General features: G+C 38.7%; 2 protein-coding genes across 5 annotated transcripts; one reads left to right on the top strand and one right to left on the bottom strand.

Annotated features, from left to right (window-relative positions):
• Positions 1–6,068: 6,068 nt before the first annotated feature.
• LOC129095172 (uncharacterized) lies at positions 6,069–26,998 on the top strand. 4 transcript variants are annotated; one of them, XM_054603572.1, is made up of 5 exons: positions 6,069–6,168; positions 23,720–23,846; positions 24,532–24,645; positions 26,034–26,076; positions 26,245–26,998. In XM_054603572.1, exons 2-5 carry the CDS (start codon positions 23,793–23,795, stop codon positions 26,442–26,444), a joined length of 411 nt encoding a protein of 136 aa, XP_054459547.1. In that variant the 5' UTR covers positions 6,069–6,168; positions 23,720–23,792; the 3' UTR covers positions 26,445–26,998. The 4 variants fall into 4 exon arrangements, with proteins under 4 accessions (XP_054459547.1, XP_054459548.1, XP_054459546.1 ...); XM_054603573.1 differs by having other exon boundaries at positions 23,717–23,846; positions 26,272–26,998; XM_054603571.1 differs by having other exon boundaries at positions 23,717–23,846.
• On the bottom strand, positions 13,029–14,030 carry si:dkey-202l22.6 (uncharacterized). The gene is made up of 2 exons (XM_054603578.1): positions 13,788–14,030; positions 13,029–13,640 (listed from the first exon to the last, which is right to left on the bottom strand). Exons 1-2 carry the CDS (start codon positions 13,880–13,882, stop codon positions 13,493–13,495), a joined length of 243 nt encoding a protein of 80 aa, XP_054459553.1. The 5' UTR covers positions 13,883–14,030; the 3' UTR covers positions 13,029–13,492.
• Positions 26,999–27,281: the final 283 nt, after the last annotated feature.

The following is a 27,281-nucleotide window of genomic DNA, read 5'->3' as shown; positions in this document are numbered from 1 at the left end:
AATGCTGTTTTGCAGTAAACTCTTCTGTCTGATGTTGCACCTTTCAACCAGCACATGAACAGATGGCAACCTCCAACCCACCAGGTCGATGGGTTGGAGGTCTGTTCATGTGCTGATTGAAAGTTTCTAATATGTCAGAAACAGGTTGTTTCCTGTGGTTAAATGGCATACTGCATGGGGGACATAATGTAATGTAGGCAATAGTCATGTAATGTATTTGTCCATAAAAAAAAAAAAATGAGAATACCAAATGCTCAACTTATGCCTTCATTAGAGAGACCTGACACAGACTGGGCATCACTTATCTACCTATTGTTACCAGACTTAAAGCAACATACCCAGTTCCAGCCACATAATTCACTGAGGACACTGATTGCAAAGTCTTTAAGAGTGCCAGTCAAGCCAGGCAGGGCTTGACTTTTAAACAACAATGAAAACACAGAGTCAGTCTCCCTCTGTGTTTTGAATTAGGAAATATCCAGAGTGGCACAACATGTTTTTTTCCCCTCAGTAACATTCAGAAACAACAGCCCAAATGTGTATGACTCATTCAGGAAAATCCCTGGTTTGACTAAAATAGTTTTGTTATGTTTGTTCGTTTTGTTTTGAAAGTAGTTGCCCCCTGACTTAAGTCTCCAGGAATTGGAAGTTAAACATCTGATAGCTGATTGCAATTCAGCTTGATACTGTATGACTGTTTTTTAAAGTTCCGTAATGTAATTGAACATAGAATATAAGCTCCATTAGAGTACCGTTATTCAACATTCAGCATACATTTTATTCTGATTAATTTGTTCTAATTTAATTTCATATTTCCAGTGAAATAGATATTCTATTATCTAAGGCCACCTGCTGCTGGCACTTGAAGAAAATGACGAAATCATGAGGATCCATATCCTGATGGATATCTGTACCAAATGGCATTCCAATCTATCAGATAATTAGTTGAGATATTTCAGCCTCGACCAAAGTGCTGGACGGGCTGAAGAAGGAGGACCTTGCCATCCCTAGAGCAACAAACTGAATAAATGAGTCAAGAAAAATAACAAATGCAGATGCTTCTAGGGCAAGATAGGTCACTGAATGGACTGATAAGTATGAAAATGATGTGATTCATATGCCATGACCTTCCCAGGTCTCAACCCAATTGAAGGTCATGAATATTTCAGACCGACACATTAGACAGGCTTTATCAGGTACAAACTTTACCTGTTTATACTTGATTTAAACAGTCACTAAGTTTCTGAAGGCAGGGTAACAATCCCAATTACAGTGTGTTTGACCACAGTGAGGACCTGCTTATCAAAACTGAAACTATGGATGTTATCACGGTGAAAAATCTAAGAATAAAGTCCGGCATTGTGGAAGAACCTTTTGCAAACGGATCCACTCCAGTGACTCTATATCAGTTGGAAAACTTTTGAGGTTATTTACATGTTCAATCAAAACCTGTTAGTTACCTTTTTACTTTACATTACATTACAGTCATTTAGCAGACGCTTTTATCCAAAGCGACTTACAATCAGTAGTATATTACATATCATTCACCCATTCACACACTGATGACCATGCAAGGTGCCACCATCTAACTAGTCCAGTCCACACCGATGGCAAGCCTTCGGGAGCAACTTGGGGTTAAGTATCTTGCCCAAGGACACATCGACTGCCGAAGCCGGGTATCGAACCACCGATCCTCTGATTGGAGAACTACCTTGCTCTCCACTACGCCACAGCCGCCCCACTTGCTCTTGCTCTGCAGAACTCTCCACTGGTAGTGTCTCTCATTGGCGAAGATTTCTAATTTGTTATGCACCTGTCCATGATCACCAGTGGGAATATGTTCTCTAAACCCATCTGGTCTCACGTCTACATTATCTGACAGCTTGGAAGAAACCCACCCTTGCCTAGTAACGCTGTTGCCATGGCCTTTGTGGAAACCATCTAGACCTTGCAGCTAATTTGTAAAGCGTGATGAGAATTGAAAGCCCTCAAAATGCAAAACAGGAGGAAAGACTCTTGACAACTCTCTCTCATCCTATTTTGTATGTGCTCTTTTCCCATCTTTCTTTACATGTGCTCTTTTTTTGCTCTCTCTGACTCCGTGGACATTTTCTAACTCCAGCACGTTATATACATTTTGCATTTTCATCACTCTGAGGCTGTTGAGGCATTCAAAGCAAGCTTGAGGCAGAGGCTGGAAAAATCCAATACACAAATGAGGTCAAGGCTCATTATATGCAATTCTAACGAGACAACGTGATGATGTACCTCATTATTTTAATTTGAACTTCTTGCTTTGACTCAGAATTATTACAACAGATAATGTATGATGGTTTTAAGTGCAGATATTTGGCAGAGAGAGGAGAAAAATAGTGTGAGCTCTCTTTAACCTTGGATTTCACGTTTTTGTCACTCTATAGTACACTCTTCACAACTGAGATGTATGAATTGCTCTAATATTGAAGTCTGAAGCAGATACTAGGTGTTTTAAGATGTTCTGAGGTGATTACACTGAAGATTTCACACCACAGAGAGAATGCCTTTCCCAACCTGCAGGGCCAATCATCAACTGCTGGCTAAATGTTGTTATCTTCTGCTGACCCTTTCATTAAGAGAGGTCAAAGCTCTAATAGCATCAACTCCGCCAAGGAACAACTTATCACAATTTAAGACGTACAAAGTGCAGTCAGTTGAAAAATCAACACATGAGGTGTTATGGTTAGTTGTGTGAGGCTGAATGCCAGTTAGGAGAGTGTTTATTCTCTCAAAGTGTTTCCATCTGGTCAATAACTGTGTTGTGATTGTTGATGCTGCAGTGTAGGGGTTGGACTATTAATTAATTCATCTACATGTAGGAAATTAATACTTCCCCAATTGCCGAAGATTAGATTTCATGTCATGTCAGCACTTTTATCCTTTTCCTGATGTTGGTGTTCTTGTCTCCGAGGTATGATTTTTGAACTACATAGCTTATAAATTCTGCGCTGTTGAGCATTTAGCTTTGCAATACTGGCAGTAATCCATGTATATATATATATATGTATGTATGCATATATGTACATGTCATATACACATGAACATATTACACATATGAAGTACTTAACTAGCACACAGCCTACAAAACATAATCAAAAGAAAGATGCAGCTGCAGTTTGGTCAAAAATGCTCCTGCCTTTTTGGTTCTCTGCTCATGCTCCTTCTGAAAATTGCCAGACCTCCTTCAAAGTCTACAAATACTGCTAATAAGCTGTCATCCTAATTTGGCCTACTTTTTGACAGCATTTGTAATTGTGATTAAGTTTTTTTCACCACTGAGGTCCTTTTCAATCAGGTGTCCAATTTTTTGTCACACTCATGTATGCTGCTTGTATAAGATGATACGTGTTTAACAGCAACCTGAAACTGATTGCAAACAAAACTGTTAATAAGACAATTATGCTAATTAAACAACATAAATTAGACCTCTTAATTAGGTTATAATGAAATGTATAAAGCAAATATTTGAAATAATGAATAATGTTAATGCTATGTTTGTCTGTAATTCCTCACTTGTGTGGATGCATGTGCAAATGTCAATACATGCAATGAATCAGCAGATTTTAGAGTTTCTTACCTGTGCAGATGTTGGAGATGCTGAGAATATCCCTGTGTGGTGTCACCTTAATTCAGCAAACAAGCTTATTTTCTCCTCTTTTATTTATCGCCTTTTTTTCTTCACTCCCCTTATTTCTAGTTAAAGCTTTTACATGTCTGGTCAGAAATGCTTTTCGACAGCTTATATATAGAAGCCCACTGGGGTTTGAGGAGTCAAGCAGGGAGATGGTGTTGCCTCACTCAGAACTGAGTGAGAGTGACAGAGGGAGGGAGGGAGAGAGAAAAGGGACCCACGTTACCTCTCTCACTGAAATCCTCATAAACTGTGCCCCCTCCCACCCATTCTCCTTTACTTTTCCTGCATCCACACGCATTGACACTACAAACGTATAAACACACAAAAACGCACTTTTTGCATGTATCCTCGTAAAAGGGAGAGAGAGCAACCTATTATTTTTGCTTTATTTGCTGTATGACCGACTCAATTGCGTGCTGATTCTTCAACCCTGAAGAGGATAGCAACTGTATGAAAAAGGGACAGAATCATATTTACTGTGAGTCCTGGGAAAATGTCTACTTATTATACTAACAATTGCTGATGCATACGCAAATGAGCAAGGCAGACGTCAGCTCGTGACTCTGCATTATTTACCAATTGTAAACAAAAAATAAATCTAATTATTTACATTGTCACAGAGGAACCCCTGGTGAGCAGCTATATTCAAAAGCACATGTAATAAGGTTCAGACCCTCTGTTATTCCTTCAACCCCCTCTCCCTCTATTGTTGGTAGAGGTTGCTCTTCATTGCTACTGTTGAACATGTGATGAGGAGCTGACACTTGAGCTCGGAAATCTACTCTATTCTACGAAAACCATTTCACACCACATCAATTGGGGGGCCCAATTCAATACAAGACGGACCACTCAATAGAACACACTAACCTGTCAACACATGAGAGCTTTGAGCAAAGAAAAAAGCTGAGTAAAAAGACACAGACAAGCAGTAGATATGGATTTCTATATTTCCAAGGGATTCTACGCGGCAGGTCTTTTGTAGGAGCCTGAAAGAAAACTGAATGTTTGATTGGTTTCTCTTGGCACTGTGGAAAGCTTGCAGATAAGGGGGAACTGAAAAGGGAAGTTATTTTGGAGAATTCTAGCTGCAGGACTTAAAGTAACGCTTACTTGAATAGTAAAAATAAACACTTAACATCAAGTACATGAATACAGGTTTGGTTGTGGAACAAGCATCAAGTGTCATACATTTTATCCTTCAAACAATAATAATTTTTTGTCTTTGCAAAGCCAAAAATGTAAAATGTTTGATATATTTTATGTGTTTATGCATAATGTTTTAAACTGTCTGGCTTCTTGAACTCAATATTAATTGCGGTTGCTTCTGTGGTCTGCTGATGTATGAGTAAGCATTAAAGTACTGAGGAATAAGTTGACATATATTTAACCTTGTTATTGTTGAGTTAGGGCTAATTGGCTGATTGACTGTTTGTATAATGTATGTCCTTTTGGTATAGTAATTGGTTAAGTGTATGCTAGTGTGTTTTTTTGTGTGTGTGTGTGTGTGTGTGTGTGTGTGTGTGTGTGTGTGTGTGTGTGTGTGTGTGTGTGTGTGTGTATAAAGCCAACTTATTAACTAATACATTGAAACGCTTCTTATTACGAGAATGTGAATTCAATCTTTCAATCCTTATATTATATATATTCAACTTAATTTCAGACACATGGGTCCATATAAAAAAGAAAAAAATGAAACAACAACACATATGCAATATAATAGGAGGACACCAAGACACAACTATAATCATTGCAGTTCAAATGTCACTCGTGGTTAAAAGGAATACACATATTTGTTTCAATGTTTCCAAAAACAAAAGAAGTACATAGTATTACTTTGTGTTGGCTCAGTTATGGCATTTATGATACATTTTTATTCAATCAACGGTCATTTAAATACCACATTTAGCTCTTGGTCTGCCATAAAAGACAAAGGGAAATGTAACTTCTGATCCTCCTTGGATTTAGCTATCATGATAACACTCTTTTTAGAGTTGAATGTAATGTCATACTGCAGACAATAACTTGGATAGACTGTAAGCAGTTGCTGTAAACCAGCACTATAAGGAGACAGGAACACTAAGTCATCAGCATACATCAGATGGTTATTAAGACTTTCCCCCACCATACATCCTGTTTACACTTTTAACATTTTTTAGAAAGTATGTGTAATGGGTTAAAAGATAATAGATCATAGTGTGATTAAAAATGGTTAAAAATGTAAATAGATTTGATGCATCATTAAAAGATAAAGTTATAGTAGGATTGATAAGATAAAAACAAGATAAAAATAGAGACCCCTTTATTTTTTTGTTTTGTGTTAGATTAAATATATCTTTTTACAATGTCAGCTTTCTCAAACAAGAATTAATTAGACCAGTAGGGGGCGCACGATGCTGAGGAGGTCATTAATACCACCGGGACACCGCGCAGCAGAATAAACCCTGCGGTCAAGGCTAATGAAAGCCATTCATCGTGTCTCTTGTTTCTTCAAACAACAGGTGGGTTAAAACTCCTAAAATGCACAAACACAACATACCTTAAAGGGAAAACATGTTAGTTAGGTCACGAGTGTAATAGTTTCAGTCTGAGTAATAGTGATAGTTTGTTTTGTTAATGTGTGTGTGATCGAGACCATGAAGCTACATGCTAATGTGTTAGCCTATGTATCTAGTGAGTTCTTATGAACCTGTATGCTAACATTGAGTTATGATGCCGCGAGTTTCACGTTGGCACGGTTAAGCTGCTTATAGACAGTTTATATAGGTCTGGGTTTCTGATATGTATTTATGTATTTAGTATAGATTGGTCATTTGGCCATATGATAATGACACGTGGTGTGTGAAGACAGTGGAAGGGTGTAACTCTTACTGTGTCTCTACAGCTAAACTGAGAATGTGTCATGGCGTCTACACCACACTTATTAAAGGTGTATTCCGTAGTAAAGAGTTGGAAATATAATTTAAATTGCATTGTGTTAAATTGAGTTATTTTATTTAAAGGAAAATTTCAAACAATAATACAGAGTAGCTATAGACATTTATTTTTAATATAATGTTTATACTGACTATAATAGATATGTATATTTTAGTTAGCAATAGTGTCAAAGATATTGATTGATTGATTTCATGCTGTCATAGAGTTACATATCTCTGAAGTCAATATTCAAAGTCACTAGTCAAGTCAATGTTATAAGATTTTGAGAATGTTTTTGTGTGCATAATTATGCAGAATAAATCCTGCGGTCAGTCAAGGATAATGAAAGCCATTCATCGTGTCTCTTGTTTCTCAAACAACAGGGATTTATCCTCACTGACCCTCCTGGCTACCACGAAGCCAGAGGGGCAACATATGCTTGCCAGAGCAATTAGTCCATAATTTTCTATGCTGAATATTTTACTGGTTCTATCATTATCATTGTTGTCTGGCCGCAACTTTACTATTTGGTTCACTTTCACCACTCTCATGGCATGTTTTTGGCCGCACCAAGCTGGTGAACATAGTAAAGCATTTAGCAGCTATTGAGCCAGAAAACATTGCCCTCAGGAGTTGGTAGAGAATAAGAACAGAGCTGAAAGAGAGTGAATATTGAACCAATAGGGTACCCAATCTGAGTGGTTTTAAGGGGATTAATGGGGCGGAAAGAAATAAAAGTTCTGTTCTGTCTGGTCTTTTATTTAATCTTTTCTGAAACAATGAATAATTGTACTTCTCTGGGCTTGAACAATTATTTACTATAAATCAAACCATTTTAGGAGATTTATTTCAGAATAAATCACTTGTATAACTGGCCAATTAACTTTTTTTGATAAAAACAATTATCTTAGAAGTTTGGGAGAAATGTGATAAAGAAATGTACTTGAGCAGTGTGAAGTAGTATTAAGTGGAAGAGTAAGTGTGCTTGCCATTGATGCACTTCGTCGTGAGACAGAAGCTGCTTTTTATATTAACAGTTAAATTACAAATCCAGGTTTATTTCACAGTCTGAATATTTGAGTTTGATTAGCACTGAACTGAAATGTTTTGAGGGTAGAGCGGCGCAGCACATCCGCCTTGCTAAATGTCACAGTCCGTCTATCTTTTGATTTAATGCCCCTGAAGGTTACTCTTTGTAACAGTCTTGGCAGATAAGGTCTGACCTCCATATATCTGTATGTACATTAGCCACCCTCCAGGATCGAAACTCTGCAGAGATGAAAGTAGTAAAGGGAGGGAATTGAGGTGACCATGTTATAAAAGATTAGTGGTTGTAGTGGAAGCAGATGAGTGGTGCTTTTAGTGTAGAGTAGAGACAAAGGATATATCTATTGATTTTAGCAAAAAACATAAACCAAAAAGATGCAGCTCTTTAATTGACGATAAGACAGGATCAGTATTAAGGAGGTTTGATTGAAAATAATAAGACAATAAGGCCATAATAAACAAATGCAGAGTGTGCATGTTTTTGAAGATGAGGTAGAGAAAAACAGAAGATGACACGAATATCAAAAGGTGTTACAACTTGGGCTTTACAAGAGAGCAACCTTCTGTGTGCATTTATTTTTGATTTCACGCTTGGATGGTATCTGCCTTAGTAAAGCAAGTTATGTGAAAATCCATAGCTTTTCTCCTTAGAAAAACCACAAGGATGATGTGAAACGGCTGATTCATTTACTGTGTGGCTCTTCAGTCCCTGCAGCACAACAGCAGATATTGCAGCAGAGCCGTACACACACGTAGGCCCAATCACAACCAATAGAAAGATGGAAAAACATTATTCTAGCTCTATTTTACATTATTTGTATATTCAATCTAGATAGTAGACATCCTTCCAAGATGTGTAACCAATGCATGGTTGGAACACGGGAAACTTCTGTGGGTGAAATCTTGGTAAATATTTCAAGGACTTCCACCAGTTCTAGTTTCACAGAATTATTGTAACATTTTCCCTGTAAATTATAAAATAATTTATTCCATAATCCATTACCATCTTTCATGATGCACACATTTCCCTGACTGTGACTAAAATAAATATGTTTGTGAGTAATCGTCAGATAACTCACAAATAATCTCTTGTGTACCCCAATGTTGTTTGACTGTCGTGCCAAATGTTAATGTTGCTGCTGCCTCATTTTTCTCCAACAAGTCATTGCTCGAGCCAGCTGGGGACAGAATAAACTGTGCCCCCTGAAACATAATGAGCAGGGAATAGATTTGGTTTGAGAGATACTGTGGTTTCAAATGCTTCTGTTAGCTCAGGCGTTGTATTTGCTGTTTGTTCTTGTCTAGTAGGCAGCAGGTGGCTGGAAGATCCCTGATTAACGGTTTCGGCCAAAAGTAATGCCTTATCATATCGGTGTTGTTCAATGGAACTGTTAGTCCCTTGTAAAACAATAGCATAGCAGGCAGTTTTCTCTGTAAATTTCAAATAATCTGACATCACAAATATGTTAGGGATGTCTTGACCATTTTAATGCCTTACTGCTAGAAATTGCGTTCCATTCTTAAATCATACGCTATATCTCAACTGGAGAACATGGAGTAATTAAAAAAAAATCTATTTTGGGAAACTACTTACTCACCAGTATTCCCCATAGAGTGGTGACTCACACTGCCACACAGTGCACAGCCTGACTGTCTATTGATTATTTTCTTATTTAAACAATTGCGTTTATGTCTATGCTTTACATGGCTGATGACAATTTTCCTGAAAAAGTTTTTTTTCTACCTGTTGGTTTGCATCCATTTCAGTTAGGAATGAAAATAAACTGGCAGCTCATATTGTGCTTTAGGCCATTTTCGCAGCAGCCATTTTGACACATCATAGCATGTTAAACCCAGGTACAAATGATCAAATTAGTATATGGTCCAAATTAAATTTAGTGTGTCACAGCAATTCTAATGGTTACGACAGACCCTGACCAACCTAAATGCACCACGACCATAATTAATTATATTAATTACACCTGTGTTAACCCTGCAACGATGTGTCAAAATGTCTCCTCTCAAAAAGAGAGTTGTTGTGAAATCAGTCCGTTCACTCCCACTCACCAGACTATAAAGGTTACAGCTGAGGCCAATCATGGCCAACTCTGAAACCCCCCAAAATGACCCTACAGATGAATCACCACATCTCTAAAAAAGTATAACCTTTATGATGATAGGATTTATTGCAGGACTATAATAACTATATTTCAAGAAGGTTGGACCTCACTAGGGCAATTGTGTGGTAGCAATAATGGGGTTTGGCGAATGCATCTTCAACACTTGCAACAATTTCAGTATGGGAACAAACACACACATCAATAAATCAAATTTACTCCAGGATTCCTGTAGATTTGGTGAGAAGGCCCAGCAAATACTGTGACATCAATTCTTGTTATGTAAACTAATAATTGTATACCAGTACAACTTTGAGTCACCCTTAGCCAGAATATATTTGTTTGCTGTATGTGTTTGTGTGCTGTTGCTTTATTTTACCTGTCTAGTAACGACTAAGCGTGTTAATTGAACATTAAAAAATTATTTTTATTCTGTTACCTAGTAACCCTGAGGACAATGCAGCTAAAACAGGTAATGTCACAAATTAAAATTAGTTTCAGCCTATATTTGTGAAATTTGAATGATTGCATCTTCCTGAATCCTGACAGAGATACTTTAAGCTTAACTCTGAAATCCCCACCAATGAACATCGTCCTTGCTGAATACTATAGTACATACAATTATCCATTTATCGCATAGAAATTATATATCTGTCAGAAATCTTCTTTCGGGTATATATGTCTAGAACACATATTGAGCAGTGGGTTTAATCGATCTGCCAGATATGCTGTTATCCTTATGTTGGTCTGGAAACCCGCTGCTGTGTGAAGCTTTGATCTCTCCATCTGGCTGCAGGGCAGATTGACTCATACTCAGTGGTGTATAGTAACGAAGTAGAAATACTTCGTTACTGTACTTAAGTCGTTTTTTTGGATATCTGTACTTTACTATTTATATTTCTGTTGACTTTCACTTTTACTTCACTACATTTTGCAAAGAGAACTGATACTTTGACTCCGATACATTTCCCCTGAAACCTTCGTTATTCGCTACAAAATCAAATCTATCTTTAGTTACTCGCTACAAAATCAAATCTATCTTTAGAAAAACAGACAGGTGTCTGATCTTCTAATTTAGCTATACATGGTGTATGTTAGGCTGCTGTCTCTGTTTGTACCTCCTTGTCCTTGGTCATGGTGGCCACAGCACTTAAAATAATAAACTTCATAATTCTCAAAATTCTAACCCTTTGCTTTTTTATTAACAGCATTTACTTGTACTTTTACTTTCAATACTTAAGTACCATTAATATCAGAAAATTACTTTTGATACTTAAGTACAGTAAATATTAGATACTTTAAGACTTTTACTCAAGTAGTATTCTAATAGGTGACTTTCACTTTTACTGGAGTCATTTTCCAGTAAGGTATCTTTACTTTTACTCAAGTATGGCTTTTGGGTACTTTATACACCACTGCTCATACTGTGATTATTCAACAAAACAGACACAACTTGAGGAAGGGATTCAGCATAAAAAATAAACCTAAAACATGATGGAAGGTCAAACTTGTGTTCAAGAAAATTTGCCTGAAAAATAATAAAATATGATTTGATTAGATTATGTCTTGCCGATGAAAAAGGCAAACACCCAATGGTAACCTTTATTGCCCTTACTTAATTGTATATCTCCAGCATTCAATCCACTCAGTTTGTTCTGTGGTAAAATCTTTTGTTGGTTTAAATTAACTCAGACCTGCAGGTCAGTGGTTGGATATTTTGATTTTATGTTGGCATGGGTATTTATGTGTATAAAACTGTACCCATATTCTGTTACAGGTTCTCTATTATAAGTATATATAATGTCATAAAATGATGTTAATACAGTGATGATAATATTTAGGAAGTAAGGGAAAATAAGGGGTTAGGGGATGATAAAATTGCGTTCCATTTTGCTTGGATTTATGTAATTGTCATAAAAAGTGGAGGAATATAATGGAACTTAAAAAAATTACAATACTAGTCCTGTACAGCCCAAGATTTATGGAACAAGTGTGGCATAAAAACAGAGTGGTATGTAAAAATCCTTTGCCCTTTTGAATGAAATACTATGACTTTTAAAAGTGCCGAGGAGAAGTTAGGGATATAAAATTACTTATGAAACAGGCTTTGGGACTGCTGCAGATTGTTTAAATCTCTGCTGCCAGGCTTCACACAAAACAAATAGGACGACGTCCTGCACATTTCAAATTAGATTTTATATTCGTTAATCACTTCACCACCTTACTCAGAGAAGCTCCTACTGTTGATGTTTCAAGCCTACACATAAAGCCTAAGATCCTTGTGGTCACTTGGTTTTAACAGAATCCAAGTGGTAACCTTTGCAGTCTGGCTACAACCTGTCTAAAGAGATCTCTCCAGTTACTATAAGTCACTGTCATGGTCAATGTCATTGTGTCTTATGTGTATGTAAATATCTTGGAAAAGGGTAGTTTTATCAGGAATAATATACATGTTTATATATTTATTTTGTTGTTGAAAATGTGACTGGTTGAGTAACTGTCTGAATTGTCACTAACATTAAACATTGTTGACAAAAAATATACAAGTAGAATAGTTTGACAGATGAATAGATGGATTGGTAGTAAATAGCAAGGTGAGGCAGGACATGTTTGGTATGCAGATATTATAAACCCTGTTCTCAGATCTCAGGAGTGAGCTGTCAGGGATTCCTCCATCCAACATTGCCCTCTTGTGGAGTTCACCATTTCACTTTTCCCTCTATTTAACTTTTACGTTCCTTCATTTACAAGTACACATGTGATTACATAAGAAAGAAAAAGAGTGTCCTGATTGGCAAAGCAGAGAAATGCAAACTTCAGTGCATAGCTCCTTAGCGGAGAATAGTCAAGATGATTAAGAACTTTAGGGAATCATGTCTGTGCTCATAGAAGAAAGGTTACAATGTGTAACCTTTATAGTGGCTACTATGTTGATGTAACAAAGTCATACAGACACATTTATTTTGCATACTATCACACAAGATAAAATACTTAAAGGAACGGCAAAGATGTTGCAGAAACTGTCTGTAAATCTGCAGGATGCACATGAGCCCATGCTTTTGTTCGGGTCCACACTTAATTCCATAATCGTATAACGATCTTAACTTTGTTAGCAAGAAAGACTAAATTTAAATACAGTATGATATTTGACAGGGAAATCTGCAGAACACATAAATCCAGTACCAACCTGCTATAAGGAGCAATGTTTAGCATGTACGATGGATGTGTTAAAATGAGAGCAAAGAGAATAGATACATCAAAGAGTAGTTTTCTGTTCTTTGTCATTCACTTAATTTTTTTATTATATTTCTTTCACTTAAATTTTGTAACATCTTTGTTGTTAAATTGTGGCATCATATTCATATGTCTGTAACAAAAGGCTAACAGTTATGGATGACTCTAGTTGGTCATTTCAAAACACAGAACAAGTTCATTTGGCATACTTCACTGAATCACTGCTAGATATAAAGGGGAAAAAAGATGAGACAAGAAATTTGGTTAACTTACAGAGATGTATCTTATTAAGGAAAATATAAAAAAACAAAAGGAAAGAAATAAAAACAAATCAGTTATCATTATCAGTGTTTTGAATATATGGTACATTTGATCCATTTGATCTGGCCACCATTATCATCAACATCCTTGATAGATAAAATACAAAAAAACAATACTAAACAAGATGAATCCTTGATCAATAAAATGTCACATGTATTACAATAAAATCAGCATACAGCACAGGGCAGTCCTAATATTCGTATTGTCCACTGAGGAAGGTCTTCCCCAGACTGAACAATGCCTCCTCTTCAGTGATCTTCTCCCACGCCTCAGGAATCTCTGCCGGCTCCTGCTCGTATTCCTTTGCAAACCTCTCATTAAACCTCGCAATCACATACCTGCAAATGAAAGCATATTAAGCTTATTTGGGGATCATTTGCATGTAAAAAAATAAATAAAAAAATGTATACAATAGGTAGAATATATACTGCCACAAGAACAGATTATGTAAGAGAACATTGAAGCCACAATAAACAACACAGTACCTCCAGTAAGCACTTGGCATCTGGCTGTTTGGTTCCTCAGGGGAGATGCTCCAGTCTGGATAGAGGGAATGGAGGTCCCTGCCTGCCACGGACATCTCGTGTGTTCTCTTGCTTATGCCTGGGTTGCCTTGGGCAATGCTTTCAGGGCAACTGATACAGGACAAAGAACCAGAGTCATGGGGCAACAAACATTTTGGCCTGTGGAGAAGAGCACTGTGCAACTCATGGCCCTTTTCTTCCAGCTCACACGGAGCTCGGCAGAGAGGACATTGCTGGCCACAGCCTCTCACTCTGTTCAAGAGGGAGTCTTGGGGCTGAATTGGGAGGCACTGAAGAATTTGGGTTGTCTCCACATTTTGGGAAAACTCTTGGGCTAGGTCCAACCGCATTGTCGCTAATGACTCCATTAGACATGTGATAAAGGGATCCCATTTTGTGGTTATGCTGAATAAAGGTCCATCCAGCGGGGCCCAGGTCACATCGACATCTCCATCTCCCTCTAAAGTGAGGCACACTCTCTCCAATAGCGGCTTTGTATCACTCAGCACTCCATTGGTACCTTCTGCCGTTTGGCTCACTGCTGCTGCTACCTTTCCTACAATTTCTCCAAGTCTTTGTTGCCTCCATTTACCCAAGTTGGTTGATTCAGAGAGGTGAGTCATCACTTTCTCCTGAATCTTCCTCACTCTGAAGTTCTCATAGGAAATCAAATATTCCAGAAAACTCTCGAAGTGGTCCTCCTCTATCAGCTCCTCCAGCAAGCTTTGATGGAAGGCCTTTGGGGACTGAAACTGCTGGAATGTACTTTGGATCTCTTCGACAATACGCATTCCCAATGGTCTATGGATGTAGTCTAACACTGTTGGTTTGATGACCATGGAAGTAAATGCCTGAGCCACCCTGTGGCATTGGTCTCTTTTCCTGAACTGGTAGATAAACTCTGCCAAGTATGAGCTCTTGGTTGCAGTAATATATGTCAGAAGCTCACTGTCTTTGGCATAGCGGTCATGTAGTTTTTGAAAGTCTTGGCATGCAGCCCTACAGAGATACACTTTTAGATCCACCTCAAAAGCTGATCTGATTTCCATAGACTTTTCTTTCAAAGCTTTCTCAACATTTTCTAACAGTTCTTCAATGTAGCTGTCCGAAAAATCTGCTGGTAAAATCAATTTATCTGCTACAAATTGCTTGTATTCTTCTATGATTGTGCTTGCTACCTGTTGAGCTTCTAACCTTTGCTGTCTGTTGTTGTCTTCAAACATGTGCTTTAATCTGCTGCGGTATCCAAAATACTCATCACACACTTGGAAGCTAGATGTCTGGTTTTCGCCGATGACTTCAAGTTTCTTCAAGTGTTTCTGGAGACCACATTTCATTAGATTCTCTTTCAAAACATTAGTCACTCTTGCAGTAATATCATCTTTTTCTGAAGACCTGAAGTCAAAGTTGGACAGTGTCTTACTCCATGAATCCTCAAACTCCTCTTCTAGTTCTGTATCTTGAAGGAGAACTTTGGTTGACTTGCTGTTCTCTAAAAGTGCACGTAGCTTTGATTCCTGTTCTTTTTCCAGTAAGGTCTCAAATTTTTCCAATTGTGTTGAAGAACAATGGCTCTCATTGACTTTACCCAACCTTTGTATTGTCTCATCAGTTATTTGCTCCTGAAGGTCATCCACATTGCTCATTAGGATTGGCCTGAATGTGTTAATTTTTTGAAAGTTGTCTTTCATCAAATATGCCTCTACTTTTGACCTGAGTTTGTCCAGCTCTGTTTTGACTTCCTCTCTGGCTTCATCCTTCAACTCGCTCAGAAGGCTATTTTGGCTAGCAGCGTCCAAAGCCTTTGCTGCAACGATTTTCTTTGTTGCCCCCTTAAGCCAGCTTTCATTGTATTCCAGGAAACTATCTTCCCATTGGGAAAGCTCTGTGCACAGTAAAGAGAAGGCTAAGGCTATGTCAGTATTTTGCAGGCCAATGGTGAATGATTCTGCTTTCACTGCATCCCAAACAGCACACAAACGACTCATGAATTCAGGCAGACCAGTGGCTTCAGACTTAGCTGCACACTTGTTCAAAGCCCCAAACAGGTTCTGCTTGAGCTTTAACACAGCATTACTATACTGCTCATCAATTGGTTCAGAGAGGGACATATTGTACCAAGGCCCTTTGACATGGGTGATACAGCTTTTGGTCTTTGCATACTGGTTGACGGCATTGCTAGTTCCTCTGTCCGAAGTCTCAGTCTGAAGCATATCCGATACACGCCTTAACTGTGATGCTTGTAATAAGCAATTTATTTCTTCATCCTGGGCCAGGAGTTGGCAAATGGGCATGGAGCCACATTCTTTGATGCGTAGAAGAGCATTGACCATGACAGTGAAGTTGGTCTCAAACTCATTACCCACATGTGATGAGATATTCTGCATTAAAACATCACTTAATCCTGTTGCAACAGTGGCCATCTCGTTGTCCTGGATCAGCATTTTTCTATTGTTGTCAAGAGACATTGAGCAAAGACCTTCAACATCAATTAACAACAGAAAATCACACTCCATATCCTTTCTAAGGTTGTCGGGAAGACACAGAGCAACCATGTACACCCCTCGAGTGGATCTCTCCCTTCCTTCAGGAAATTTCACCCCAAATAGTGCAGAAAGAACCTCAGCGTTCCTACCATTATGTACTCCAAGGTTTGTCAGTACTCGAATCCTGGACTGTTCTTGAGGTAAGCGTCGTTTGAGCTCTGCAAAGACACAGCCAAGCCAGTGGATGGGAATGTGTGAGGAATCTCCATCCATTAGTTCAAGTGGAATCCCATAGAGAAGAAGGTCTGTAGCTAAGCTAGGGAGACGCAACACATTGTGACTCCCGCTCCCAGGGTTGATGTGTGTTAGCTCAAAAATCAGGCCCATCTCACGCAAAAAGTGCTCAAGCCCCAGCAAGAATGGATCAGTTTCCATAGGCTGTGATCTTGGGGCTAAGGGATGTTCTAAGGTAACATCTAGGCTCCTTTGTTGTCTGGCAGAAGAAGTCGAATCTGACTTCGCTAGTGTCAGCTCTGGTTTATCTAGTTGGGGCAGCTCTAGTCCATCTAGTTGTGTCAGCTCTTGATCATCTAGCTGTTTCCATTGGCAGCTTGAGGGTCCATTTTCCCCAGCCTCCAAATTATGGTTTTGGACCCCAAAGACGCAATCTGAATTTTTTTCTTTACCCTGTATCTCTTTTTTGTTGGATGTCAGATACAACTGCTGCTCTTTGACTGGATTATGTGACTCAAGATGTGGTTCTACTGTAATTTCTGTAGACTTCTGCAAAACATGCTCTAACTCTTGGCCTATTTCAAACTGTTTCTCAGAAACTTGCAGTTCAGTTTTTACAGGCAGCTCTTCAATGTTTTCCTCTTCAAATGTTGAATCTGTGCAGAAACTATCACTGTCTGTTAGGTAGTCATTGGCTCCATTTTGGAGCTCATGATAATGTTCTGGCATTTCATCTTTCTTTCCTGTCTGTAGATTTGTGAATTCATCTTGTGGACGCTTTTGTTTTTCGATTTGCTTGGACCGAAGCCTCAACTTCATCCAACTGAGGAAATAAGTCCTCTCCATTTTATCTGTTGCGAAAAGCGCATCGGTGAAAATCCTCATCGCTGGAGTCATTTTGTAGCTGCTCAACTCTACCAAGATGTCTATCTTTTTTTGTTGCAGTTGTGGATCAATTTCTTTTCCTTCTTTCCTCTGTTTGCTTTCCTCCTTTTCTATTTCAGCAAGTTTGCTCAACAAATGCCCTTGCAAAGGAAACTGTTTCACCCTAAATTGAGCAGATCCCTCCTCTAAACCTTTCAAAACTTCATCCACTGCGGCCATTGCCTTTTTACAGACCACCCCTTCATCTACATTAAGGCCTAGCTCCTCTGCTAATTTCATTGCTGCTTCAAGTGTAACAAGTTTCAATTCATCTGGTAACATATCTTTCAGGGTGTCACACAGCCTATTAGCCAGGTCCTCCTCACTCAAACCTCTCCCTTGCAGCACTGATACTCCAGGAAGCGCCATGTATTCTTCAAAGTTCTGATCAACAAACCCCACAACGCTGTTTTCATTCTTCTCTGCATCTGCTAGGTCAATCAATATGAGCTTGCTTGCCATATATTTGCAGGAGGCAAGAAGTTGTTTTTCTTTCTCACTGAGATTCCCACAGAAAACAACTACAGCTGAAGACCCTTGACATAAAAGGCTGAGGTATTTCTCATGTGTACTGGCTTCACCACGAAGGTTAGAGATGACCAAAGGGACGGGGAAAATATCTCTTGCAGTGTCTCCTGTGGGTAGATACCATCCAATCTCGACCAGGCCATTGGAGAGTCTTCGGGGCAGCTGCCCTCCATCCATCCCTCTGTGGAGGAATGTGTCATGGGGAGATCTGGGTCCACTTAAAACATTGTTTAGAACCTGTGACTTAGAGACAGCACAGTGACCAAGCTTTACACAAGAAACCACTGGCATGTATGTACTTGCCAAATCCCCCTCGTGGACCTTCATGATATCATCTGGAAAGTTAGATCTCCATTGGCTAAAAGCACCTCTCAAAGGCCAGAGAAGGTAGCGACTGGGTTCTTCTGGATCTATGTTTGGAAGGACCAGAGGTACAGCAAATTGGCATTGTAACATGCGCACAGTCATCTCCTGCTGAAGGAAAGTGTTGGCAGACATAAAGACGGCTGTAACTAGATCAAGGGGGTTGATGGCACACTGGCTTTCCCCTCCAATACCATCGATCATCTCCTCAGGGGATTTGTTGGCATTATTCAGATCATCTTGCAGAGGTTGGCAACAAGTACTCCTGGCGTCTGGGCTAAGCAGCCAAAGGCGTCGAAGGAAAGCATTTGGTAGATCCTTGGGCTCTAGAGGGGTTTGGTTCTCCAGAGTCCAAGTGCTGATGTCCAGCATAGATGCTGGGTCCAGTGGTGTAGTCAAGAAGGCCTTTAATCCCAATTTATTTAGGACCTCTTCCTGGGCATTGTCTTTAGGAGGTTCTGTTTGAAAAATAATCAATAATTTAACCTGTGGATAAGCTACATTTTTTAAATTTACATGGTAATGTTGATTTATCCATATAAATCTAGAATTACATTTCATATGGTCAGGAAAAAAAACATATTTTTTTATTTGGCTTAAAGTGGCACAAATATAGTTATATTGATGAGATGTGGATCCACTGCAGCTGTACTGTTGGTGTCTTGTAAACCCATGAGGGTTGGGCACGTTTTTGTGCATGACACGAAAATAAAAATATCTATCTATCTATCTATCTATCTATCTATCTATCTATCTATCTATCTATCTATCTATCTATCTATCTATCTATCTATCTATCTATCTATACCAGTTTAAGATTAAGTGCAAACTTTTTTTTCTTTATACGATAAAAGACTTGCACATACATAATGTAGGATGCACCTCTTTAAATAAAAACTTGTGCTGAGTTTTTGTCACTCCTTAATTTGTGAACTAGATACCTCAGACTATTGCGAAGGAAGAGTAACAAGAGACTTTGACTTTTAAAGAAATAGCAGAAAACATCTCAATATTCATAATCAAACTAAATACTTCTTCTATTCATTTTGTAAATGTTATGTATTGTTATATATGACGGAGGGGGAGTAACAGTTGTTGTTTTCAACATTTTATAAATTGTAAAGACTAACTAGTCAATACATTTTACCCCAGTCTCAGCTACACCGGCAACAAAACGGCTTGGTTCCCCTTGAACACACCATCCCATGGTATCATTAATATCAAAATTTACACTTGCTGTCGCCAACTCAATTATTATTAATGGGTAAGCACATTAAAGCACATTAAAGCACATTAAAACATCCAGTAATGCACATCCCTCCTGGCCTGCAGGTTCTATCTCATCTTGATTCTATGCCAGAGCAGTCACAGGAGGAAGCTGTAGCAGTCAGACCAAATTTAATTTCTGCCTTTTTTCATAGTATCCAAATATGTGGATTAGCTGATCTTTAGGGGAACACAGACTGTGGCAGGGATTGTTGCATTTGCATAGGTGCCACTGATTTGTATGGAGAACTGTTCACCTGATAAGCTAAATACTGTAAGGAAAAGACATGTGTCAATTGTCACCTATTATTTTGTTTAATGCAATTGTACACTAGGGCCACATGCCAAAAAATAATATATCTTTATGCTTGTTGGCCTCCCCTTAAAATTGTACGGTAGAATACACAAAAATGTTTTAAAAAGCCCTGTTTAAAATGAAAAACATGGTTCTACAACCACTAAATACAAAAAGGAAACATACTTTTCTTTTTGCTGCTCAGCCTCTTGGGAAGTTTCAGTGACATGATGTATCCAGCAGAGTGACTCTCCTCAAAGATTCAAATATGTTTTTCTTCTCTGGTCAGGCACATCATGAACAATGTGGAGTGTTGCCTGGAAACCTGTGATTAAAATTCATAACATAAACATTACTGGCATACAACAGGCAGAACAGCACAGTGAGAAGTACATGCACGCTTCTTTGGCCCAATACAGCTAATACCACTTGTAAATATGAAAGCGTCTGTGTCCTACTTACAATAATGGAGTATGTTGTAGATTGCTGTCTCAGGGGACTGCTCATTGTGAAAGGTATGGTGGAGGCTGGTTTGTCCAGACTTATATTTACCTAAAATTCTTCCCATAAGCATTCTTCTCCCTGTTAAATTTCATTCTTTTCACTACAAACATACCTCGACCATGACAGACTGAACATGATATGCTCATATAAAATCAGGAGATGGAGAAAGTACATAACTGATCGACATTATAGTGACTCTATGAGAGTAATTTGTTTCCAGACTGTCCAGTCAGGTAAATTCCTTTACTGAATCTGCTATCTTCAATTTGGCCCACATATATAGTATTGAATGTGCACACAACTACCCTTCTCCTCATGCAATAAGTATGATATTCATGTATTTATTTCAAATATATTTTTCAATTATTCCAATATCTTGTAAACAAATTGATACACTGATTGCAAAAGCTGCCATGCAATGTGCTACCTGCGCATCAGGATCTAGAATTTGTATTAAAATCATAATGTTCTTACCTATTTCTCCTCACAAAAATGCTTGGTAAATTAAGTATCCTTCACATTTTTCAGTCGCCACCGCTGTGGTTTTGTTTCTCTGTCAGGACAGCTCTTATACCCGTCTGTCCCGTGATAAGACACATTCCTATCCTTATCTATTTCTAAGAACAAATGAACATCAGTATGCACAAAGACTCAACACTTATGAGGGCACACTAAGACCAGAGAGTAAACAAGTGATATCAGTCATCATGTAAAACCCTTTCTCATGATAGGCTTGATATTTAGACAGCAGCAGACAGTCTGTGTGTCTTTCACGGAGCAGAGCAGGTTGGAATTTTATTTACTGACACCTGTGCAAAGCCTTATCATCGGCCTGCAGGAGTCAGAGGCAAGGCTGCAGACAATGACGCAGAGAAACCCTTAGCCATGTGTGATCTCTCAGATCTATCTGATTACTTTAAGTAGCTGGCATACTGACGCACCCCTTAATTCATAGAAAGCTTATTCTCCTTGCAATGACCTGCTCCCTCTAGCCTTGAGTTATTTACTTAGAAACCCCTGTGGCATAATCGTTTCAGTCTTAAAGTGTTTGAATTTCAAGTGAATGAGAGTACTTACAGCTAGAAAAAATATCCTGTACTTCAACTTTAACTTCATTGTCCCAAAATAAGTGTCATTAAACACACATACACACACACACACACAATCATGGGAATACACCAATTATAGAAAGCGGTACTTTTACAAGCAATGTTAAATAATTAATTGTTTTTAGATTTTACCCCAAACCTACAAAATGCAGAATTGCACACAATTTATATTTAAAATGTCCTTGGAGAAAAAAGAAAGATTTAACTCGGACATCTTTGCTACAGTATATGCTGCTTTTCAGATTGTAAATCCAGGTGGATTTAAACCTGATGCAATCGTTCTTTCCCATTTTTTTTACCTTTCTCCCCTCTCTTTAGAGCTAAATCTTTCCAGGATCATTGGGAAAGGCCTATCAAAAATATGTAGAATATAGGCCCCATTATTATTATTACAAGAGGGCATAGGAGATTTGCATTTTGAGTCTTCAATAATAAGTCTGAGTGCTGAAGGAATCCTAAAGGAGTCCTAAAACCTGGAAATGGTTCCAAATTCCATGGGTTTGTGAATACCTTTTTGGTTATTTGCCAGAAATAAGGTTGTTGGTTAACGCAAGCTTAAGAGATTTTAAAGTTGTGTCCGCCCTTTACAGGACTCTTTGGGTTTAGTGGGTGGAGCCAGACGAACGCACGCCTTGCAGCGACATAACATTTAACCAACCACACTGATCCTGAACGAATAGAAAATAGTCACTGCAGTCCACCTACTTCTTTATAATCTCGACTGCTATTGCAAAAGAGTAGGCTGCCCCAGCCAATCCAGGTAGTATGCAACTAAACAGGGTAGAGCCATGGCGTGGATCAAAGACAAGAACAGACACCCTGCAACACAACTGTCACACACCCCACCCTTTTCCAGCGTCCTTTGTCGTTGAGGCGAGACATTGAAAAGGAGCCCCAAATGTCCAAGTGGTAGAACTTTATGAACGGACAGGTTGCCGACCACAACGTCGCTGCACATATGTTCTCGAAACTCACCACCGATAAAGGCCACCAACACCGTCAGACTGTGTGTTGACTGTGTGAGGACCACAGTGGGAGAGTCCATTACCGCCTGGGGTTGGGAGATGCACTCACCAAGCCATCTCGCTAGTCGTTTCTTGGAGCAACATGGTGCACCAACAAGGCAGTTAGGTAACATCAGTGCAACAGCATATGTCTAGAATGACTATTCAATACAGAGGAGTGCTCCAGAGGGAGGGACTCTTCTCCAAGGCCTCGAGCACCATTGGCAGTCCTCACTGTGAGTAGGAGACTGAGTAGGGTCTCTTGAACCCCTGGAAGAACTGCTTCACGAGAGGACGGCCAAAGGTCAGTCCGTCACCAAAACCCTGGTGGCAAGAAGAAATGGCTGCTGCATACACTTTAACAATGACATCAGACATCCACCAAACACCGCAAGAAGGAGTTAAGACCCAACTGCACAGGACAAGGGATCTAGCCTCCTTCCCAATAACCAGCTTGGGAACCCTAAACACTTCGTTTTGAAATTGATTATCTTTTGAAAAAGGCTGCGAAGGATCTAAACCGTGTCGATATACAATTTAGTATGCGTTTATTGATGGATTACCAACATTTGTTACCAAAATGAAAAAGGATAAATACCAGGCAAAGAGATTTTTCACAACCTAGCTATCCCAAATGTGTTCTTTCTAATGGCCTATAAAGCACATGGAAATTATTTAGTAATTATAATTCAGCTATAATTCATACACACCAAAAACGTATCTCAAAGTGGTACCTTTATGTCAAAAAGTCAACTTGTTTGAGAGGTTTTCCTTGACTCACACCAGTGTTAGACATTGGCTTGTTTAATTAGCATGAAAGACATTTGAACTTGAAAGTAAAATTGAATGCAAAGCGAATTAGCAGCTAGGCTTTTTCTCTTGTTTTAATCCAACAGGGGATTAAAATAACCAAAAAATAAAAACCTGATCTGCCCCTTCTGCCTGTGAGGCAAAAGCACACCTGATGGATAAGTGTTGTGCAAAGGAAAAGATTACTGCTCCTCTATTTCTGTCCTGCAAAGCTCTTTAGCAGTCTTAGAGACTGAGAATGAAGCCTGTGTGCATGTGTTTGTATGTGCGATTGTGTGTTCCTGAGAAAGTCCCACTGTGTGTTCAAGCGTCCTACGCCTAAGTAACCTGGTGTTGCTTTCCTGATTGCTTGGATCTGTTCTTTCAGCAGGACTGAGGAAAGCTAGCGAAAACCAAGGAAAACATTAAGGATTAACAGAAACACAAAAGGAATAGTGGACAAGATGTTGATCACCATGCTAACAGCCATGTATATGGTGGTCAGAGTCGTAGAATCGGTAAGTGGTTATAATGATAGAGAAAATAGAATTAGAAAATCAGTTGATTATTATTTTGTTTTTCTTTGTATTCAGTATTGAGTGTTTTAAACTAATATTCTGATTACTTTAAACATTCAATTGCATGTAATATATATTCAATTTTAAAATATTCTAATATTAAATATTCTGAAATAAAAGTTAAACTTCAATATTAGAATAGAAGAAATACACTATTGTGTTAAGTGCTGTGTGTTTTTGCTGCAACACAACATTGTGGTTTTCGCAACCAGCAGGGCAAGAGTGTCTCATATAAATCAGGTTTATATAGAGGGCTTCAAAATGTGATTATAGTGATGTTAAAACAGACAGTCTGTCAAACAAATCAGGATTATATTTACATCAAAATAGTATTAATGTGATATTAAACCAAAGTTTGAATGTGCACTATTATTAAACCTTATTACTCTCAGCTATTTATGTAATTGTAATGTTTCTGGAAAAAAAAAGGTCAGCAGTAAAAAATTCAATTATCACCAATAAACTTCAGTAGGCCAAACTGTACAGGAAATATAATGTTTTTTACTTTCATTTTATACACTAATGTGGGTAGTCATATGGGAGAGAAGTAAGTTGAGTAGTGAAGTTGCTTGTGTTTCACACTTTAGCTCACACACCTCTAACCCACATTCCTTTTCACTTTCAGATAGGAGTTCGGTTTGCACGGAAACAGGACCCTTTGCCTTACATGCTGTCCCAGCCTTTGCCTTGGCAGGTTCACTCAGTGTCACACAGTCGGAGGAGCAGCAAAGCAGAGGAGGTTAGTTGTAATGAGATCTGGACCTCAGTATAGTTTCTGTGACAAACTGTCATGCTGACGCACCAAGGCGTTTGATATCTTACAGTTATCTTACAGTTACGACACACAATCCTCCTGCACATTACTGCGTCATCCACCGAAACCACATCCTCTCCACCGGAGTTTTCTCAGTGTTCCACTACAAAAGGAGACAAGAAACTTTTTTCATGCAATTCCCCTACCAGTTTGGTTGTTATTTTACTCATAAATAAGCACTATGGAAAAGTTTAGCAGTCAAGCTTGATTCAGCATGTAAGCATGTGTGAGCTTGATCACATTTACTAAGTTTGCTTATAGTGTGTCAGAGGACTACAAAGGAAAGAAATATGATGTACGAGACAGAGATGACTTATGGTGCCTCTGGACTCAAACAGAAACACTCAAATATAAAAAAATAAAATAACAAAGTTAATAAAGTTAAACAATGACCTTTTGGCCAACAGGAAATCAATATCAGTGAATCAATTAGGCCTTGCACATAGATCAATATTGTCCACAACTCAAGTTATTTAGCTTTTTTTTCTGCGGCTTTCATTATGGATTCCTGAAACAAAAAGCACATTTTAGTCCAAACTGCTCACTTCTGATGTCCTATGCATAAAAAAACCTGTAGTACACCTGTCTGTAGATGTTTTGTGCATTATTTTAAGTTTTAGGTAACTAGTTACTTTGACGTAGATCTTGGTAAAGGGGATGGTGGCGAAGAGCTGAACTCCAGCAGGAAAAGGGATGTTGACGGTTAAACAAGGGTACAGGTGCTAAGATGAGAAGGCGGAAAAACGCATTAGCATGGACAAAAATGTCCATAAAGCACAGACGAGTAGGTGAAGAAAGACATTTTGTGCCCCATTTAAATTTAACCTTAATGTCTGGTAAAAGGAGAGACTGGACCTCATTGAGCCGGAGTGTGTAACTGAACGCATGCACAAAGCTAAACTGTCGACATCAGCCTCTGGCTTCCCTGCTGCTGCTCTGCTTGAGCTGTAATCCCAATCAAGGGGATTTGTGTTTGAGGTCATCACACTAACTGTAGAAAGAAAGGACACACACAGGTGCAATCACATATGTACATTCACACGTGTTCCATTGCACATTCATTCCTTAAGGAGTGCACATTTTGTACAGTTGAGTTGGAGAATTTAGCAAAAGCGCCTATGTGATTGTGATCCGTTTGCATGTTTCTAGTTTTGTACTGCCAGTGGAATGTGAACAATGTTTCATTCAAGTTCCAGATAAGACTGTAACATTGTCATACCTGTCCGATATCTCATGCATCTTGTCCTTTTTTTCTTCTTCTGTGCGTCAGTGGGTGTGTCTTCTAACACAAAGCTGTTCTGTTTTATTCACAGTTTGATGGGTTCAGGAGGAACAGCATAGGCGTGTATAGAAAGAGTAAGTAACACTGGTAATTCATTTAAATGCAGGCTATTATTAATTCATATTGAAGTGACTCGATTCAATTCAAAAATCAGACTGACTCAAACTTCAACCAGTTAAAGCTGCCCACTTGAATCAAGGCTAATATGAAAACAATGTGTTTGAACTTAATCATTGCTACAGACTATGTCTCCATGGCTATTGCCTCAGCCTCTCTGGCTATCCCCTGTGTCCTGTCGTGCTCAGACTCCAATGCCAGCAATGGGACGTGCACCATGCCCGCTGTTCCTCAGCTCAGCCCTGTTGAAGTTGATAAGGCCGCTGCCACCATCCAGACCCATTTCAGGAAGTTCCAACAGAAGAAACAGAAGAACGGCAAGTAGATGGACAAAGAGGGATGGCGGTACCGGTACTTCAGGTCTGGGAGGCAACAGGAAGCAGATGGGATGTACGTGGATCCACCAACCAATGGATGAACTCTGTGATAACACAAGCATATGATCACCCATATTCAAATGCACATACAGTCAAACCTCCACACTTAGTGACACAGTATACACAATAACATAACAGTAATAGCTCACATTTCAAACAGCTTGTTGTCATGATAACTATAATGTGAAATATATATTAGATGTATTATAATACAGTGTCTGAATGAATGCTAGTTTTGATATGCTGTGATGATGCGAGTATGCTGTAAATATATATAACCAGTGTTTGAGTGCATTAGTGAGGAGGAAAAACAAAAAATCTAATCATTTTTCAACATGTGAATCTTTCTAAAACAAACGTGTTAAAATTTTACCAACCTTTCAATAAACTCCTCTTTAAGTGTTTCATTGCAGCATGTTGCCCTCTAGTGTGTAAATCAGGTTCTGATTCATATTAACTTAATGTTTAGGTGTTGATATTAAAATATTAGCCTTAAAAGCCCCCATGCAGTATGCTTATATACACACACACACACACACACACACACACACACACACACACACACACACACACACACACACACACACACAATGTAACACAGAAAGCCCTCAACCTCAAATACTACATTGTTGTGAAATAATGAATAAGATCGCAGTTCATAAAAAGATAGCTTTATTGCACAAGGTGTTGAGTACTCTTTTTCTGTTTTTGTTGTTTTCATAGAAAAGAAAATGTAGAGTTAAACACAAGCAATTGCAAATTGAAGCAATGTTTCTCCATAAAAG

This window comes from Anoplopoma fimbria, chromosome 1, assembly GCF_027596085.1.
Source record: "Anoplopoma fimbria isolate UVic2021 breed Golden Eagle Sablefish chromosome 1, Afim_UVic_2022, whole genome shotgun sequence".
NCBI classification, from domain to species: domain Eukaryota; kingdom Metazoa; phylum Chordata; class Actinopteri; order Perciformes; family Anoplopomatidae; genus Anoplopoma; species Anoplopoma fimbria.
Note: the sequence above shows the minus strand (reverse complement) of the source record. Positions and strands in the feature narration are given on the sequence as shown.